Source organism: Oncorhynchus clarkii, unplaced genomic scaffold (assembly GCF_045791955.1).
Source record: "Oncorhynchus clarkii lewisi isolate Uvic-CL-2024 unplaced genomic scaffold, UVic_Ocla_1.0 unplaced_contig_9521_pilon_pilon, whole genome shotgun sequence".
NCBI classification, from domain to species: domain Eukaryota; kingdom Metazoa; phylum Chordata; class Actinopteri; order Salmoniformes; family Salmonidae; genus Oncorhynchus; species Oncorhynchus clarkii.
Genome location: NW_027258854.1, coordinates 10,092 through 30,482, shown reverse-complemented (window position 1 = coordinate 30,482; position 20,391 = coordinate 10,092). Strand labels below are relative to the sequence as shown.

Here is a 20,391-nt window from a genome sequence, read left to right as displayed (position 1 = left end):
GAGAGACCAGATGTCAAAACAGGTTCACAGATACTCTTCTCCCAGAACAAAAGCACAGAGAAAGAAGAGGGAGCGTGCGTTAGAGAGAGGGTGTTCGAGAGAGAGAGAGAGAGAGAGAGAGAGAGAGAGGTAATCTGCTCCTTGTCATCTCACCAGTAGTCTGGGTTCTCCATCTTGTCCAGGAACTCATCCAGCTCGTCTTTGTTCCTGATGGGCTTAAAGATCTTCTTCCCGTCCAGGTTATAGCCGATGTGAGGGTAGTCCTGGTACCACTCCATGGGAACGTTGCCCACCGTGTTACGAATGTCCTGGGAGAGAAAGGAGAGAGGAAGAGAAAGACATGTTCAATAACGTTGTTTAACAACACTTGAGGACAAGGTGTTTGTCTTCCGCTTAGATTGCTTGCTCAGGGCTGTTGCAGTCCTTCATATCACTCTGGGCGAGTGGAATAAATAGCGGATTATACTGTTATGGGAGTAGAGTACAGTTTTTCTGGCCTGGAAACACTCACCCTCATCATACTTGTCCCATTTTCCTACATTTATGAATACCTTTGGCTGGATGAGGCCTGGGGGGGGGGGGGGGGGGTAAAGGTGGGTGGTGGTGGGGTACAGGTGCAGGCCTGGCCTGGTAAAAATACCTCGGCTCATTCTACATCCCGTTCTCATTCACAAACTGGCGGTAGGACTGGAAACCTGTTCTTAGACGATAGGACTTATTAAACCAAAATGGGTACAGTCTGAAAAAATAAATTTCTTTGTCTGAGAAATAACACACACACACACACACACACACACACACACACACACACAACAGCTGAAAGCTCTCAGAAGTAGTGAGCCACTTTAAAGTGGGGCTGCACCTGTGAGTGATTTCAATAAAAACACCCCTACCAGATCCAATTAGGAGGGAGTGGGCAGCCGTGTCACGCTTTTTCTCACAGCCAGCTGGGTAGACCCCTCCCACACACACACAGTGCCCATCCTCAAAGCCCCCACTCATTACACACACACTGAATGGGCATTGGCCCTGCTCTATAGAACTACCTCTGAGTGAGGTGGAGGAGGTGGTGTCTCGTGTGATAAGGGTCAGGCCAACATCAGCCTATTCCAGACTGTGAACAAGCACGGACACGTCAATTGTGCTAGCAGTATCTCTTCTTTGCAAGTTAGTGGATTTGTTGGCCCACAGTGTTGAAGTTCATGCAAGTATTACTGCACATAACCAAGGGAGCCAGAAGAACAGAAACAGGAGAAAAACTAATGTGACACTTCCTTGTCTGGGAACACATTGTCTAACAGGCTGGTTGTTAATGGGGGACCTCTATAAAGGTCACCCTCGCTGGTTGGTTGCTGAGACCAAATCTCTAGTGAGCTATCAGCCTATGGCGACAACTACATGCTACTGCAAGAACAAAACATGTAGGCAATGATATAGCCGGCAGATTGTCAATGGTTCCGTACGGTGGTTTGCTAACCCTACGCCTAACCTTAGCCCTTGACGTAACATTTAACCAAACCTACTATCCCCAACCCTACCCTTAACCAGGCCGTTCCATCTCTAGGCATAACCATACATTTAGATCTACCGGTCCAATAACCACATCCAAAGAAGTATGCAGCTAACTGCATCTCTCGCATTGATGTAGCCTGGTCTGCACATTAATACGGCCTATTCTATTGCAAGACAAAGCACCTGAACTTGGACTTGCAGTACACTCACAACAAGCTACACTGTACTAGGCCCAGGCCCTTCACAACAAGCTACACTGTACTAGGCCCAGGCCCTTCACAACAAGCTACACTGTACTAGGCCCAGGCCCTTCACAACAAGCTACACTGTACTAGACCCAGGCCCTTCACAACAAGCTACACTGTACTAGGCCCAGGCCCTTCACAACAAGCTACACTGTACTAGGCCCAGGCCCTTCACAACAAGCTACACTGTACTAGACCCAGGCCCTTCACAACAAGCTACACTGTACTAGGCCCAGGCCCTTCACAACAAGCTACACTGTACTAGGCCCAGGCCCTTCACAACAAGCTACACTGTACTAGGCCCAGGCCCTTCACAACAAGCTACACTGTACTAGACCCAGGCCCTTCACAACAAGCTACATTGTACTAGACCCAGGCCCTTCACAGCAAGCTACACTGTACTAGGCCCTTCACAACAAGCTACATTGTACTAGGCCCAGGCCCTTCACAACAAGCTACACTGTACTAGGCCCTTCACAACAAGCTACACTGTACTAGGCCCTTCACAACAAGCTACACTATACTAGGCCCTTCACAACAAGCTACACTGTACTAGGCCCAGGCCCTTCACTTAAAGCTACAGTAAACTACTAAACAGAGGAGAATCACTCAGAAGAGAAGGATCAGCCAGCCCCCCACCAGGACAGCCTTGTGTTGCTCAGCCTGGGTGATGACACCCCCCTGGCCTGCCTCTCACACCACTGCCTTTCTGCTTCTCTGGGGCCTGGAGAACTGGAGGAGAGAGAGCGGAACAGGGCCAACGACAGACAAATGTTCCATTTCGCGAGCTCCAGTATTCACACAGACGACTTCTGGGCAAGCGATAGTTTTGGTCCGCAGGATCGAGTTTCACCAGCGAGTTGGCTCTCACCTCCTTCCAATGCGCCGAGGGAGGAAGCGAGCGAAGCAAATGAGATTCAACGAGATGGGTTAAAATAGTGATTTATGGATTATTGTTCCGATGTGTCACCAGAATGTTGACTCCTGGTTTTCTTAATCTGACATTTCGAACGCAACCATTTATTTTTTTTACTACGGTAAGGATGACTCCAATACACACAATAATTATATAACAGAAACTAGCAGGCCCATATGACAACCCAATAGGATTCAGCCCGAGATAATATACTTCAAATAGACTAAGAACAATAGTGTCGAATCCCAGAGTTGACAAGCGCCAGCGGGAGTTAAAGCCTATTTATGGTTGATCCGAAATGTGGTCGGAGACGCCGTATGGAGGGTGTGAGGCAAATGTGGTCGGAGACGCCGTATGGAGGGTGTGAGGCAAATGTGGTCGGAGACGCCGTACAGAGGGTTTGAGGCAAATGTGGTCGGAGACGCCGTACGGAGGAGGGTGTGAGGCAAATGTGGTCGGAGACGCCGTACGGAGGGTGTGAGGCAATTGCAGAGCCTCTGGAGGCCGTATTGACCTCCGTACCACATTTCTGTGCGCCTCTCAAATTTTGTAACAATGCGGAGGGCTCTGCATAGCTCCGCATTGACATGATTGGTTGACGGTAGGATGGGGTGGGAGGTCCTGTATAAACACAAAATCACTTCCTTGACAACAGCTCTGCGCTGCTCGCGAAACGCAAGAAGTATGAATGCCCTGACATTTACTTTCACCGGAAATGCTGCACGGCCAAAACCAGAAGAACAAAGACTGCTTACTCATACTCTACCATCACACAGTCATGATGCCAAGACCACTCTGTCCATTCATCATAGCCCATTCATCCTGAATGGGAAGGAAAACGTACAGTAGGGCTATTCTTATATTGACCCGTAGTGTATTAGCTGGCTTTACCCAATGTTTTTTCAGCACTTACAAAAGGCTGCTTGTTGTTGCCTGGCTGGTTGCTGTTAAGCTGGTATGTCAGGACTAAGTGTCAGGCTGTGACTGCAGGGAGTGACTGCTGGACTGGTCAATGCGACTGTCAAGTCCAACACACTCATAACTGGACATTCTGTTTGTGTGTGTGTGTGTGTGCGCGCGCACGCGTCCCTCGTCTGTATGTGCACGCGTATGTGTGCGTGTGTCTCAACCGGGACAGCACAGATAGGGATAGGGACACACAAGACTCCGTACAGAGAGAGTAGAGACTGCAGCGCACCACCTGCTTTCAATCGGCCAGGCAAACACGGGGCTTTATTAAGTGTCAGTCAGCCAGGCTGGGTTCTGTCAGGGTGAGGAGACTTCCACGGAAAATGTCATTAGATTGGATAGAGAGGCCTGCTTTGAATGGACCTCAATGCACAAAATGGTGCTTTGGTAGAGGGACAGAGTGGGAAGGGAGGAGAGGACCAGAGCCTGTATTTATAAAGCCTCTCACAGTAGGAGTGCTGATATAGGATCAGGTCCCCCTCCTGTCCAAGTAACTATGTTTAACCGTATTCATCCCAGATCAACAGGTTCGGCTGAGGGTGGTATCCAGTACAGATGGAGGTGGTGGTTTAAATGGAGGGTGTTGGTGGTCTAATATTGATTAAAACTTTTCCCCTCTCGGGTAGGTTCTTTCTTTACAATGTTTCAGCTGGTGTGTCCCAGCCAGCACACCCAATGCAGTGTCTTAACGAGATGACAACATCAAACAGACACCACTGCGTTCTCACAGATCTTACAGCGGGCGGAGTGCAACGTGACACCTCTCGTTTTCAGCAGGACCCACTCTTAAAAAAGCCCCCTCTGACCCCCTTCACTCCCAGTGTGTGTGTGTGTGTGACCCCCTCCCTCCTCAACACTGGGGCCACACCGTGGGTCTAACTGGCTGGCCATTGAGTAACACTACACTGTGATAAGTCAACCAGCCTGATCACTGTACAGTCCTGTCATCACTATTATCAAGTCATTTATCATGTGAGAATTGAGAATGCTTAGCCACCTATTTCTCTTAAAGTGTAAGGAAATCACTTCTCACAGGCCTATGGGGAGAGACAACATGAGGACGGGTGATGACACCATGAAATTAGATAGGACCAATGAGCCATTCATAACTGAATCATGACTTCTATGGTACTTGGTTCAGCTCCCAGTAAGTATTTAAAGTGCTTGAAAACCAGACAAAATTATACACCAAATAAATCTGTTAAGCCAAATTGTTGTGAGAACAATACGTTTGAAGAATGCAGAACTGCCATGCATCTGTGTTGTATGGCATTTGGTTTGGCACCGGCCTCAGGAGTGGAAGGAAAACCATGGCAAACACATGCCAATGGGACAGCAGGTCCAATTAGTATAGCATTCCAGGCGTGCCTTCATCCATACCTCTGATTATGCCAACCAGGATGCCCATCCGCCAGGGCGTGTAGCTGGCATGAGGTGGCGCTCAGCCTGCCATAGACAGGCCAACCAACTCTACCAGGTCCCAAAACTTCAGAACTCTCAACTAAAACAATCAATAACACTGAGGGAAGGAGCGAATAAAATGAGTAATTAACTACAATGACCATACTCCATTGCGCCGGGTTCTTTCCAGCTCGGACAGAGATGTTTTTATTTAACCAGGTAGACCAGTTGAGAACAAGTTTTCATTTATAACTGCAACCTGGCCAAGATAAAGCAAAGCAGTGCGACAAAAACAACACATAGTTACACATAAACAAACATACAGTCAAACACATAATAAAAAAATATATGTACAGTGTGTGCAAATGTAGACGAGTAAAGAGGTATGTAATAAATGGGCCACAGAGGCGATATAATTACAATTTAGCATTAACACTGAAGTGGTAGATGTGCAGAAGATGATGTGCAAGTAGAGATACTGGGGTGCAAAAATGCAAAAATGGGGATGAGGTAGGTGGGTGTGCTATTTAGAGATTGGCTGTGTACAGGTACAGTGATCGGTAAGCTGCTCTGACAACTGATGCTTAAAGTTAGTGAGGGAGATATAAGACTCCAGCTCCAGTGATTTTTGCAATTCGTTCCAGTCATTGGCAGCAGAGAACTGGAAGGAAAGGCGGCCAAAGAAAGTTTTGGCTTTGGGGATGACCAGTGAAATATACCTGCTGGAGCGTGTGCTATGGGTGGGTGTTGCTATGGTGACCAGTGAGCTGAGATACGGCAGGGATTTACGTAGCAAAGACTTATAGATGACCTGGGGCCAGTGGGTTTGGCGACAAATATGTAGTGAGGGCCAGTCAACGAGAGCATACAGGTCGCAGTGGTGGGTAGTATTTGGGGCTTTGGTGACAGAACGGATGGCACTGTGATAGACTGCATCCACTTTGCTGAGTAGAGTGTTGGAGGCTATTTTGTAAATTATATTGGGGAAATCAAGGATCGGTAGGATAGTCAGTTTTACGATGGTATGTTTGGCAGCATGAGTGAAGGATGCTTGTTGCAAAATAGGAAGCAGATTCTAGATTTAATTTTGGATTGGAGATGCGAGTCTGGAAGGAGAATGTACAGTCTACCCAGACACCTAGGTATTTGAAGTTGTCCACATATTCTAGGTCAGAACCGTCCAGAGTAGTGATGCTAGTCGGTTGGGAGGGTGCGGGCAGCAATCGTTTGAAGAGCATGCACTGGGAGGAGGTGCTCTTATTCTCCATGGACTTTACAGTGTCCCAAAACCTTTTGGAATTAGTGCTACAGGAAGCAAATTTCTCTTTGAAAAAGTTAGCCTTAGCTTTCCTAACTGACTGAGTATATTGGTTCCTAACTTCCCTGAAAAGTTGCATATCGCAGGATGTTTTTGTGCTGGTTAAGGGCATTCAAGGGCTATATCTGTTCTTAGTTTTAAATTATTTATTTTTTTGAGTGGGCCATGCTTATTTAACCTCTCTTGGGTAGGGGGCAGTATTTTCACATCTGGATGAAAAGCGTGCCCAAAGTAAACTGCCTGTTACTCAGGCCCAGAAGCTAGGATATGCATATAATTGGTAGATCTGGATAGACAACACTAAGTTTCTAAAACTATTAAAATTATGTTAGTGAGTATAACATAACTGAAATTGCAGGCGAAACCCCAAGGACAAACCATCCCCCCCCTGCCCCCAAAATGTCAGCCTACCACTGTTTTCAATGGCTGTCACTTTTATTATAAAGGCAAAATCCTCCCAGATTGCAGTTCCTAGGGCTTCCACTAGATGTCAACCGTCTTTAGAAAGAGTTTCAGGCTGGTTTTTGGAAGAATGAGCCATAAAATTGTAGTTTTTCTTGGTGGCTCCCATTTTGGTGGCTCCCATTAAACTGAGTTTGAATGGATATAAAGAAGGACATTATCGAACAAAAGGACCATTTGTGATGTAACTGGGATCTTTTGGAGTGCCAACAGAAGATCATCAAAGGTAAGGCATTTATTATTTCGCTTTAAGAAGTTTTAAGAAGTCTACTGACACGATCAATATCAGGTCAATATCCTTCCAGGATACCCGGGCCAGGTTGATTAGAAAGGTCTGCTCGCTGAAGTGTTTTTGGGAGCATTTGACAGTGATGAGGGGTGGTCGTTTGACCACAGACCCATTACGCACGCAGGCAATGAGGCAGTGATCGCTGAGATCCTGGTTGAAGACAGCAGAGGTGTATTTAGAGGGCAAGTTGGTCAGGATGATATCTAAGAGGGTGCCCATGGTTACGGATTTAGGGTTGTACCTGGTGGGTTCATTGATCATTTGTGTGAGATTTAGGGAATATAGCTGAGATTGTAGGACAGCAGGGGTGTTAAGCATGTCCCAGTTTAGGTCACCTAACAGTACAAACTCTGAGGATAGATGGGGGGCAATCAATTCACATATGGTGTCCAGGGCACAGCTGGGGGCTAAAGGGGTCTATAACAATCGGCAACGGTGAGACTGGTTTCTGAAAAGGTGGATTTTTAAAAGTAGAAGCTCGAATTGTTTGGCTCTCTGCAGTAGATTGCAAATCCGCCCCCTTTGGCAGTTCTATCTTGTCAGAAAATGTTATAGTTTGGGATGGAAGCATCAGGACTTTTGATGGCCTTCCTAAGCCAGGATTAATGTTAACATGCATGAAACCAAGGCTTTTATGGTTACAGAAGTCAACAACTGAGAGCGCCTGGGGAATGGGAGTGATACTAGGGGCTGCAGGGCCTGGGTTAACCTCTACATCACCAGAGGAACAGAGGAGAAGTAGGATAAGGGTACGGCTAAAGGCTATAAGAACTGGTCGTCTAGTGTGTTCGGAACAGAGTAAAAGGAGCAGATTTCTGTACGCGGAAGAATAGATTCAAGGCATAATGTACAGACAAGGGTATGGTAGGATGTGAGTACAGTGGAGGTAACCTAGGCATTGAGTGACGATGAGAGAGGTTGTCTCTAGAGGCACCATTTAAGCCAGGTGAGGTCACCGCATGTGTGTGTGTGTGTGTGTGAGGGGGGGGGGGACAAAAGGGCTAGCTAAAGGCATATTGAGCAGGGCTGGAGGCTCTACAGTGAAATAGGACAAAAATCACTAACCAAAACAACAATAGACAAGACATATTGACATTAGGGAGAGGCATGTGTAGCCGAGCGATCATAGGGTCCAGTGAGTAGCTAGGCGAGCTGGAGACACTGTGATTCAGACAGCTTGCAGGCCGGGGCTAGCAGATGGGCCACAGGGGGATGTAGCAACAGAAGAGCCTGTTGAAACCCCCTCGGACGGTTACGTCGGCAGACCAGTCGTGATGGATCGGCCGAACTCCGTGTCGGCAGCAAAGGGTCCAGTCCAATTTGCAAAAGAGGTATTGAAGCCCAGGAATTGTCTGATAGATCACTCCGGCTAGCCGGGAGATGGGCCTAGCTCGAGGCTAGCTCCAGGCTAACTGGTGCTTGCTTCGGGACAGAGACGTTAGCCAGGAGTAGCCACTCAGATAGCAGCTAGCTAGCTGTGATGATCCAGTGTAAAAGGTTCAGAGCTTGCGGTAGGATTCCGGAGATGTGGTAGAGAAAAAGCATTCCGATATGCTCTGGGTTGAAATCGCACTATGTAGACTGGCAGGAATTGACCGGGCTGAGGCTGGCTGATGTCCGAGTTAACGGTGATGACCGCTAGCAGTGGCTAACTGACTACTAGCTAGTTAGCTGCTGATCGGGGTTGCGGTTCTAAAGTATAAAAAATAGCAGAAGCATACGACATTAGGTGAGGCCGGTTGCAGGAGAGTATGTTCAGTCCGTAGATGGAAATTGAGATAAAAAAATATTACAAATATATACGAAGAAAACTATATATACACGGGTGGGGACGCACGCCATCTTGGAATCATCTTGATGAATATACTTTTACGCCGGCTACTTTAGGTTAGATACACACTGATCGCATGAGAACGAGGAATGTACACAACACAATGATGAGAGGGATAGAGATAGTTCGTGAAAGTATGCCTTATCTACTTTGAAAAACTAGTACAATGATTTTGTCAGACAGCGCTGCAGCATGCTTACACAGGCAAGCTAAATAGGATGATGAATGAAGACAGTACAATATGGGGATCACAGAGATAACAGTGTGTGTCTGGCTGCTACTGCCTGAGGAGAGATTAGATGACTGCAATTGTGTTATTTCACTGTTGGTCTATTGATGTCTACCCAATGTGGACCTGACAAAGACAACAGAAAATATTCCATGTTTTGGCAAATAAAATGTTCACTATTTTGGGGTTGGGGAATTTCCATTAAACGTAATGTTATTTAAATGCATTCTGAAAACCCTGACTATATAACTGATAATGCCCTAGAAGCTGGTGTTTAGAGTATACATTGGTGCGGGTGTTGAAGTCAAGGGCAGGCAAACCATGCCAATTTTTCCTCCAAACACAGGCTTCGAGGGCATTATCACCTTCATACAACAGTTTACCAACATATTAAATTAACGATTGACATATTTTCATTAAAAACATTGTTTTGCTGAATTTATTCATACTATTTCATCCTTCCACAAGATACAGTCCTGACACAGATCTAGGGTTGCTAGCCAAGCCCGCTGGTCGGTCGTTCGTTCTATCGGTTCAGTTGCCAGAGACGCAACCCAGTTGTTAAGTATTTTTGTTCTAAATCTATGGACGTGTTTGTTCTAAATGTTCCATTCTTATTCCTTGTTTGCTAGCTAGCCAACTTCAGCTAATTCAGTCACATCAAACACTGCAGCCAGAATAACAGCAACGTAGCTGCATTTGACGTCAAACTGGGGCTAGATTGACAGCAAACTATCTGTATTTTGTAGTTTTCTATTGGCACTTCTTTGTTTGTGTCACCGGCCTACATACAATACCCCATAATGTAAAAGGGGAATTATCTTTACATTTTAATAAAAAATGAAAAGCTGAAATGTCTTGAGTCAATAAGTTAACAAGTTAACAAGTCACGTAATAAGTTGCATGGACTTTTTTTTACGACTACCTCAACTCTATACCCCACACATACAATTATATGTACGGTCCTCTCAGTCAAGCAGTGGACTTCAGATTCAACCACAAAGACCAGGGAGGTTTTCCAACGCATCGCAAAGAAGGGCACCTATTGGTAGATGGGTAGAAGAAAAAACAGACATTGAATATCCCTTTGAGCATGGTGAAGATAATTACACTTTGGATGGTGTATCAATACACAGTCACTACAAAGATACAGGCGTCCTTCCTAACTCTGTTGCTGAATGGTGACTTTAAAACTGTTTGAGTATAATTGCTGTGATAGGAAAAAACTGGGGATGGATCAACAACAATACTAACTAAATGACAGAGTGACAAGGAAGGTACAGAATAAAAATATTCCAAACCATGCATCCTGTTTGCAATAAGCCACTAGTGTCTAACTGCAAAACATGTGGAACACAAATGACATTAGTTATGTCCTGAATACAAGGCGTCATGTTCGGGGAAAACAACACATTACTGAGTACCACTTCATATTTTCAAGAAATTCCACAAATGTATTTTTAACAAGGCACACTTGTTAATTGAAATGCATTCCAGTTGACTACCTTAAGAAGCTGGTTGAGAGAAAGCTTTGCACCCTCTTGGGAGTCATCAAGGCAAACGGTGGCTATTTGAAGAATCTCAAATATATTTTGATTAGTTTAACACTTTTTTGGTTCCTACATGATTCCATATGTTATTTCATAGTTTATGTCTTCATTTTTATTCTACAATGTAGAAAATAGTAAAAGCAAAGAAAAACCATTGAATGAAAAGGTGTTCTAAAACTTTTGACCAGTAGTGTACACACACACACACACACTTCATCTAGGTCACAACAATAGACAAACAGTCCGCTTATACTAACAACACACAAACAATTATAAATTTTCATGTTCTTACAGTTACAGCAATATTCTTGTAATGTTTGATGTGAACGGATCTCTTGAGGTTATGCCACAGCATCTCAATCGGGTTGAGGTCAGGACTACAGAAGGAGTATTTTCATCTGTTGAAGCCATTCTGTTGTTGATTTACTTCTGTGTTTTGGGTCGTTGTCCTGTTGCATCAACCAACACACACACACACACACGATTCTTCAAAGTCGCCACCTTTTGACTTGATAAGAGCTTTGCACAGTGACCCTGACATAAGAGCCAGTTTCCTTATGGTGCTTGATGGTTTTTGGTTTTTCCGGATTGACTGACCATCATACATTTAGCTGATGGTACCCGTTATAACCTAAACGAAACCGAACCGACCTCGGAAAGCACTAATTGGTCAGCACTAGCCCCTAGCCTACAGCTCTGGTTAAGGGCCACAGACTACAGTTTTGGTTAGGGCCCCCAGACTACAGTTTTGGTTAGGGCCCCCAGACTACAGTTTTGGTTAGGGCCCCCAGACTACAGTTTTGGTTGGGCCAGGAGGTAGGAGGGGTTAAATTAAGATGGTAACGCTGAGAGAGCAGACCAGCAGGAAGGAGGGAGCTCGCCTCACTTTTTCCACTCCGCTGACCTCTTCCTCCTCACAGTGGCTGGAATGCCTTGGCTGCAGGAATAACAGGAGGATTGCAGCATGGAATTTGGGGAAGAAGATGACTTAATTTTTCTTTGCAAAAAAATATGATTTTGTCATTTTTTATGGGCAAGAACACTAATAATTAGGCAACCAAGAGTCACATGTGAGAATGATAAATTCTCTCCCTTCCCTTTTCCTTGTTATCCTAGAGGTGATATAGCCTAGTGTAGTGGGTGTGCATTTGTAGGGCATTGGTTGATAGTAGGCTACATATCAACACAGATGTGAACACAGAGGACGGACAAAAAACAACTGAAACTGAAAGCAAAGTAATATCACTGCAGTCAGGAACTAGCCAATAACTAAGAATATTCCAATATTGGTGGAATAGCCTAATACAGCCAAGTCCGGATCAAATAATATTTTTTTTGGAACAGCCGGGCCTCAATCCCTGGTATCATATGAACACACTTAAGACCTGTCAAAATTGCAGGAAATTTGCTTTAAAACTGAAACATTTTAAAACAGTTTGGGGTTGTGAGGTGGGGGTTTGTTACTATGCCGATCAATGACAATACCCATCCGGACCTTTGCCACCTAGGAAATGTGTATGACCGAACCTTCTCAAATAGTACTTTAGTACCCGTGGCCTAATTGAAGAAACATTAAGGTGAGCACATAACGTTACTATTTTATCAGTCTCGGGAGTTAGACAAAGTGACATCCAATAGCCTATTGCAGGGTTTCCTAAACTGCCTTAGCACTACACAGCTGATTCAAATAACCATCTCATTATCAATCTTTGATGATTTGAATCAGCTGTGTAGCGCTAGGGCAGAAACCAAACATGCACCCAGGGGGTGCCCCAGGATGGAGTTTGGTAAACCCTGCCCTATTGCTTCAAGATGAGAAGAATGAGAAAGGGGGCATCCAAACAAAGAAAACAGTCTGCATTAGGACCAACACATGGTGGGACAGACACAAACTATTTATATAACAGCACCCAGGCTTCCTCCCAGATGATAAACAAGAACACATTTGGTTTGTATCCCTTTTGACAACTTAATGGAGGGCTCATTCCTACCATCACCATTTTTCAGTTGGGCAAAAACAAAGTGTGGGAGATGACTGATTTAAATTAATACTAGAGAAGGAGAGGTGTGTGTGTGTGTGTGTGTGTGTACGCATGGTGATTGATTTAGGATTAACACTAGCGAAGCAGAAGAGGTGTGTGTGTGTCTGATTTAGATTAACGTCAGCGGAATAGGATACTTTTCTATGCATTCTAGACTAAATCCCAGGGTTCCTTTCCCTTAGTCAGACAGAAATGACATCACTAATATACCCATTACTCCACTTGACTGAGAGAAATGCCATCACTAATGTACCCACTATTCCACTAGGCAGAGAGAAATGCCATCACTAATGTTCTCATTATTCCACTAGGCAGAGAGAAATGCCATCACTAAATGTACCCACTATTCCACTAGGAAAATATAAATGCCATCACTAATGTACCCATTACTCCACTTGACAGAGAGAAATGCCATCACTAATGTACCCACTATTCCACTAGGCAGAGAGAAATGCCATCACTAATGTACCCATTATTCCACTAGGCAGAGAGAAATGCCATCACTAATGTACCCATTATTCCACTAGGCAGAGAGAAATGCCATCACTAATGTACCCATTACTCCACTTGACAGAGAGAAATGCCATCACTAATGTACCCATTACTCCACTTGACAGAGATAAATGCCATCACTAATGTACCCACTATTCCACTAGGCAGAGAGAAATGCCATCACTAATGTACCCATTATTCCACTAGGCAGAGAGAAATGCCATCACTAATGTACACATTATTCCACTAGGCAGAGAGAAATGCCATCACTAATGTACACATTATTCCACTAGGCAGAGAGAATAAACAGAAATCCCCTCCATAATGCTCACTCACAGCCCCTTACTGTATTTAAAATGGACTATAACCTGAGCAGGGGACCAGACTGCCTCATTGATCCCAAACGCATCAAAGTGCTCAAATAAGCCTCTTCTCTTACAGCCTGCTAGTGCTTTCCACAGTGAAGCTGAAAGAACATTAAAAATCAAATAAAAAATCAAATAAAAAATAGTTTGGAGTTTATAGAGTTATCACAATGTGGGCCAAAACCAAGTGTCATCATTAAAAGCAGCAACCTTGTGGCTAGTAGAGCGCTAGAGGACAGCCAGACTAGTAGAGCCCTAGAGGACAGCCAGACTAGTAGAGCGCTAGAGGACAGCCAGACTAGTAGAGCCCTAGAGGACAGCCAGACTAGTAGAGCCCTAGAGGACAGCCAGACTAGTAGAGCCCTAGAGGACAGCCAGACTAGTAGAGCCCTAGAGGACAGCCAGACTAGTAGAGCGCTAGAGGACAGCCAGACTAGTAGAGCCCTAGAGGACAGCCAGACTAGTAGAGCCCTAGAGGACAGCCAGACTAGTAGAGCCCTAGAGGACAGCCAGACTAGTAGAGCGCTAGAGGACAGCCAGACTAGTAGAGCCCTAGAGGACAGCCAGACTAGTAGAGCGCTAGAGGACAGCCAGACTAGTAGAGCGCTAGAGGACAGCCAGACTAGTAGAGCGCTAGAGGATAGCCAGACTAGTAGAGCGCTAGAAGACAGCCAGACTAGTAGAGCGCTAGAGGACAGCCAGACTAGTAGAGCCCTAGAGGACAGCCAGACTAGTAGAGCCCTAGAGGACAGCCAGACTAGTAGAGCCCTAGAGGACAGCCAGACTAGTAGAGCGCTAGAGGACAGCCAGACTAGTAGAGCCCCAGAGGACAGCCAGACTAGTAGAGCGCTAGAGGACAGCCAGACTAGTAGAGCCCTAGAGGACAGCCAGACTAGTAGACCCCTAGAGGACAGCCAGACTAGTAGAGCCCTAGAGGACAGCCAGACTAGTAGAGCGCTAGAGGACAGCCAGACTAGTAGAGCCCTAGACAGCCAGACTAGTAGAGCCCTAGAGGACAGCCAGACTAGTAGAGCCCTAGAGGACAGCCAGACTAGTAGAGCCCTAGAGGACAGCCAGACTAGTAGAGCGCTAGAGGACAGCCAGACTAGTAGAGCGCTAGAGGACAGCCAGACTAGTAGAGCGCTAGAGGACAGCCAGACTAGTGGAGCGCTAGAGGACAGCCAGACTAGTGGAGCGCTAGAGGACAGTCAGACTGGTAGAGCGCTAGAGGACAGCCAGACTAGTAGAGCGCTAGAGGACAGCAAGACTAGTAGACCAACATGACCATGAGCTGTACCTTCTGTAGTCTGAGCTTTATTTATTTAGCTTTATTTATCCTTTGGAGGGAATTAAGTGGTGCCATCCTGAATCAGACAGAGGTGATGATGTTAGAGTGGTGGTCATTACCAGAGGTCGACCGATTATGATTTTTCAACGCCGATACCAATTATTGGAGGACAAAAACAGGTGAAGTCGGAAGTTTTACATACAGCCAAATACATTTAAACTCAGTTTTTCACAATTCCTGACATTTCATCCCAGTAAAAGCTCAGGTCAGTTTGGATCACCACTTTATTTTAAGAATGTGAAATGTCAGAATAATAGTAGAAAGAATGATTTAAGCTTTTATTTCTTTCATCACATTCCCAGTGGGTCAGACGTTTACATACACTCAATTAGTATTTGGTAGCATTGCCTTTTAAATTGTTTAACTTGAGTTAAATGTTTATTGTAGCCTTCCACAAGCTTCCCACAATAAGTTGGGTGAATTCTGGCCCATTCCTCCTGACAGAGCTGGTGTAACTGAGTCAGGTTTGTAGGCCTCCTTGCTCGCACACAGTTTTTCAGTTCTGCCCACAAATGTTCTATAGGACTGAAGTCAGGGCTTTGTGATGGCCACTCCAATGCCTTGACTTTGTTGTCCCTAAGCCATTTTCCCACAACTCTGGAAGTATGCTTGGGGTCATTGTCCATTTGGATGACCCATTTGTGACCAAGCTTTAACTGATGTCTTTAGATGTTGCTTAAATATACCTACATAATTCGCCGTCCTCATGATGCCATCTATTTTGCGAAGTGCACCAGTCCCTCCTGCAGCAACGCCTATGGTGTTTATACTTGCGTACTATTGTTTGTACAGATGAAAGTGGTACTTTCAGGCATTTGAAAATTGCTCCCAAGGATGAACCAGACTTGTGGAGGTCTACAATTATTTTTCTTTTAGGTCTTGGCTGATTTCTTGATGTTCCCATGATGTCAAGCAAAGAGGCACTGCATTTGAAGGTAGGCCTTGAAATACATCCACAGGTACCTCCAATTGACTCAAATTATGTCAATTAGCCTATCAGAAGCCATGACATCGTTTTCTGGAATTTTCCAAGCTGTTTAAAGGCACAGTCAACTTAGTGTATGTAAACTTCTGACCCACTGGAATTGTGATACAGTGAATTTTAAGTGCAATAATCTGTCTGTTAACAAATGTTGGAAAAATTACTTGTGTCATGCACAAAGTAGATGTCCTAACCGACTTGCCAAAACTATAGTTTGGTAACAAGAAATGTTTGGAGTGGTTGAAAAACTAGTTTAATGACTCCAACCTAAGTGTATGTAAACTTCAACTGTGTATATATATATATATGTAATAATGACAACTACAATAATACTGAATGAACCCTTTTATTTTAACTAATATAATACATAAATAAAATCTATTTAGTCTCAAATAACTATTGAAACACGTTCAATTTGGTTTAAATAATGCAAAACCAGTTTGAGAAGAAAGTAAAAGTGCAATATGTGCCATGTAAAAAAACGAACGTTTCAGTTCCTTGATCAGAACATGAGAACATATGAAAGCTGGTGGTTCAATATTCCCAGTTCTTCAATATTCCCAGTTAAGAAGTTTTAGGTTAGTTATTATAGGAATTATGACGCGTCGAAGATTTCTCTCCATACCATTTCTATTTCATATACCTTTGACTATTGGATGTTCTTATGGGCACTTTAGTATTGCCAGCTTAATCTCAGGAGTTGATATGCTTGAAGTCATTAACAGCGCTGTGCTTCAAGAATTGCTAAGAGCTGTTCGCAAAGTGCTGTTTGAATGAATGCTTACGAGCCTGCTGCTGCTGCCTACCACTTTCAGTGAAATACGGAACCATTACGTATTTTGTCGAATGGGTGGCAACCCTAAGTCTACATATTGCTGTTACAATGCACAACCTTCAATGTTGTGTCATAATTATGTACAATTCTGGAAAATTAATTACGGTCTTTGTTAGGAAGAAACACAGTTCGCAACAAGCCGGGCGGCCCAAACTTTTGCATATACCTTGACTCTGCTTGCACTGAACGCAAGAGAAGTTAGTTAATATTGCCTGCTAAAATGCATTTGAATTTATTTGAACTAAATATGCAGGTTTATAAAAATATACTTCTGTGTATTGATTTTAAGAAAAGGCATTGATGTCTATGGTTAGGTACATTTGTGCAACGATAGTGCTTTTTTTCACGAATGCGCTTCTGTTAAATCATCACCCGTTTGGCGCAGTTGAAGTACATGTAGGCTGTGATTCGATGATAAATTAACAGGCACCACATTGATTACATACAACGCAGGACAAGCTAGTTAACCTAGTAATATCATCAACCATGTGTAGTTAACTAGTGATTATGTGAAGATTGATTGATTTTTATGATATAAGTTTAATGCTAGCTAGTAACTTTCATTGGCTCCTTCCAGCCACAAGGTCCTTTTGACAATGCACTCGCGTAGCCACGCAGTTTCCTCATGGATTGCAATGTAATCGGCATCCAAAAAAAAGCAGATTACCGATTGTTATGAGAACTTGAAATCGTCCCTAATTAAAATTGGCCATGCTGATTAATCGATCAACCTCCAGTCATTACCTTTAGGCTCTCTCCCTCCGTCTGCGATGGAAAGACACTAGCCCATCACTCTCAGTCTGAGATGGAAAGACACTCACTAGTGTCAGAGTGACTTTGATCTCCAGGAAAGAAGGAATGATGCTCTCAGGTCACAGGGATGACTGAAGGCTCAGTCCAGTCAGTCCTCCCTCCACTCCACTGTGTGTCACAGGGAATGAATCAGTCCCATACCTAATGACTCAGTGGAATCAGCAAACCATGAACACATGTCTGTGACTGTCCGTTATAAATATCTCTCAGTCTGAAGACCGTCATTGAACGTCTACTGTTCAGTGTAGCTCAGGTTGCAAAATGTCCAGGTTTTCAGGAAGTCCTGGTTGGGAGGAAGTCCTTATTCCCCCCTGATTCCAGGAATCTTCTGACCAGGATTTTAGGGGATATGTACCAGAATTCTGGAACTCTGTCTCTAGCCTACTTACTACTGAAGACCAAAGGTCTATCCATGTCTACTGAAGACCAAAAGGTCTACAGTATGTCCATCTATGAGACAGAGATCAGAGGGATAACGTCTCTGTGTGCAACAGAGCCACATAACTACACTGAAGAGATTACCCAAACCAACACAACTCTTTAGCAACCCACCCTCCTTCCCTCCCTCGCCAGGCTGCCAATCACTCAACCACTAGTCTGGAAGTTGTTTTTGGACCAGAAGCAGCATTCCTGGAAGTGCAGCATTCCCGGCTCTCCGGCAAGTCTAAATCCTGGAAGGTAACAATTTTGTTGTTGCAAATTCTCGAAACTAGTTCCCTAATAATAAAGTGATTGAACTGTGGGTCATTGAGAGACGAACTGGTAAACAAACTCTGGCTGGGCACAATAGTTCCCACTTGAGATCACCTCTACCCAACAACCCACCTAAGTAAAGCCCATTTCTCCCTTCAGATCATAAAGGATGTAGCTGAGCCTGCTCACTAGAGGGGAAACGATACACATATTCTCCAGAACCGTTCAGTACAGGGACTTTGGTTCAGTCCGTATTGTGAACAACACACTAGGCCTATAGGCTATGCCTATGATGTGTTGTATGCCTCGAGTGAATCTGAGCTGAAAACATTTCAGGCTATTACATTGAAACAACTAGAACCTGTACACATGTTGAAATGGTGAAGGCGCATAAAGATGGAGGAATTGTTATACGACGTCATTGTTTTTAGCACTACCCATAGAGTTCTTAAACTATGGTGCACAACATCATTCAATATGCCAATAAATCAGCACAATCAACTTTTTCATAAAAACAAAATAAAAAGTGTCCGTCTTGGAGCTAGAATTGGGATCATGTATACTGTACTAACGCCGATACAACAGAAGAATAAGAGAGCGATGTACAATATGGCGAACTTTACAAACAAGCCATTTGTGGTAATTACATGGCTGGGGACATATTTTTGCCATTGCCGCATTTCACACTGTCCTTTTGAGGTGCAGCCGGGAACTAGTTCTGTACGATGGTGAGTGGTGGGATCGATAAACCAGGAGGATTCAACATCGTTTTACATTTCCAGTTTGAGAACATTTTGGTCTTCCTAGTCGATTTCAACAGCGAAGAACAGAAAGAGTACGTGGCCACTGCTCAACGAGAATAGCCTATGCAGCTGCCAACACCTCAAACATGTTGACACATTTACGCCGACATCACCCCAGTATTCCTACCCCTCAGAGCAAGATGGAAACAAAAAACCACAACGGTCTCCCATCTGCATTCAAGCAGCCCTTCACAGCCGATTCTGACCGGGCCAAAGACACGAGAAGCGCAACAGGTTCGTTTATAGTGGTTGAGAAAAATAGGGGGTTTCAGCACCTCGTGGAAGTGCTCGAGCCACGTTACGAACTTTGCCCCCTCTCGCACAGGTAGTACCCGCTCTATATAAGCAAGTTAAAGTCAATGTAATCAATGAATTGGCCAACGCCCCCTGTGATGCACTTATAACAGACGGATGGACCTCCAGGGAGACAGAAAGCTACTTAACATTGACAGCCCATCACATTACCCTGGAGTGGAAATGGAGAGTAGCGTGCTACAGACATGCCCCCTTTATGAGTCACACTCTGTAAGAACATATAGCTAGGGCCTATACACCATCTGAGCCATGTTTGCATATTGATTTCACACACAATGCACTTTATTTTTGTGTTGTTGTTGAGTCATTTAAGTAAACACAAAGATATTTCTCATCTGGTATTATATAACTCATAATCATATGGAATCACGAAAACCAACACTTTACATTTTCTTAAATAAATATAAATGAACTACAGTAACGGTTGGCAATTAATTTCACCGCTGTACCAAAACATGACCCCAAAACCGCAATACGTACCTAGACGTGGTGAACCATTACACCCCTACTGCTCAGTATAATAGAGTGGAGGAGCCTGGATTTAAGAAATCGTACCACATGAGAGCCGGTTCTGCTGGTCCCTGGTGAAAACTCTAGGGATTCTCCCAGGGGGGGTGGATGTCCCATCCCCTCACCCCTTTACACCCTCCCAAGTCTCCCCCTGACAGGATGTAGCAGTGTAGCCACAGCAGGTTTAGCCATAAGCTCTGCTCTACTCTGAGTTGTTTCCTCTGCCATGGTCAAAGCCCTCCGGAATGTTGTCCGTCTGTCTGCCATGGTCAAAGCCCTCCGGAATGTTGTCCGTCTGTCTGCTCTGTCTCAGAGACACACAGGAGTACACGTCTGTCTGCTCCGTCTCAGGGACACACAGGAGTACACGTCTGTCTGCTCCGTCTCAGGGACACACGTCTGTCTGCTCTGTCTCAGAGACACACAGGAGTACACGTCTGTCTGCTCCGTCTCAGGGACACACAGGAGTAC

General features: G+C 44.6%; 1 protein-coding gene across 1 annotated transcript in view; it reads right to left on the bottom strand.

Moving 5' to 3' along the window:
- The window catches only part of LOC139398814 (ribosome biogenesis protein bop1-like), a 36,342-nt gene extending 16,425 nt beyond the window's left edge, over positions 1-19,917 (bottom strand). Inside the window, exons 1-2 of the mRNA XM_071144593.1 lie at positions 19,891-19,917; positions 154-308 (exon numbers count right to left, since the gene is read on the bottom strand). Of these exons, the coding sequence (XP_071000694.1) occupies positions 154-278 (125 nt within the window). The 5' untranslated portion in view covers positions 279-308; positions 19,891-19,917. The remainder of the gene's footprint in view (positions 1-153; positions 309-19,890) is intronic.
- Positions 19,918-20,391: the final 474 nt, after the last annotated feature.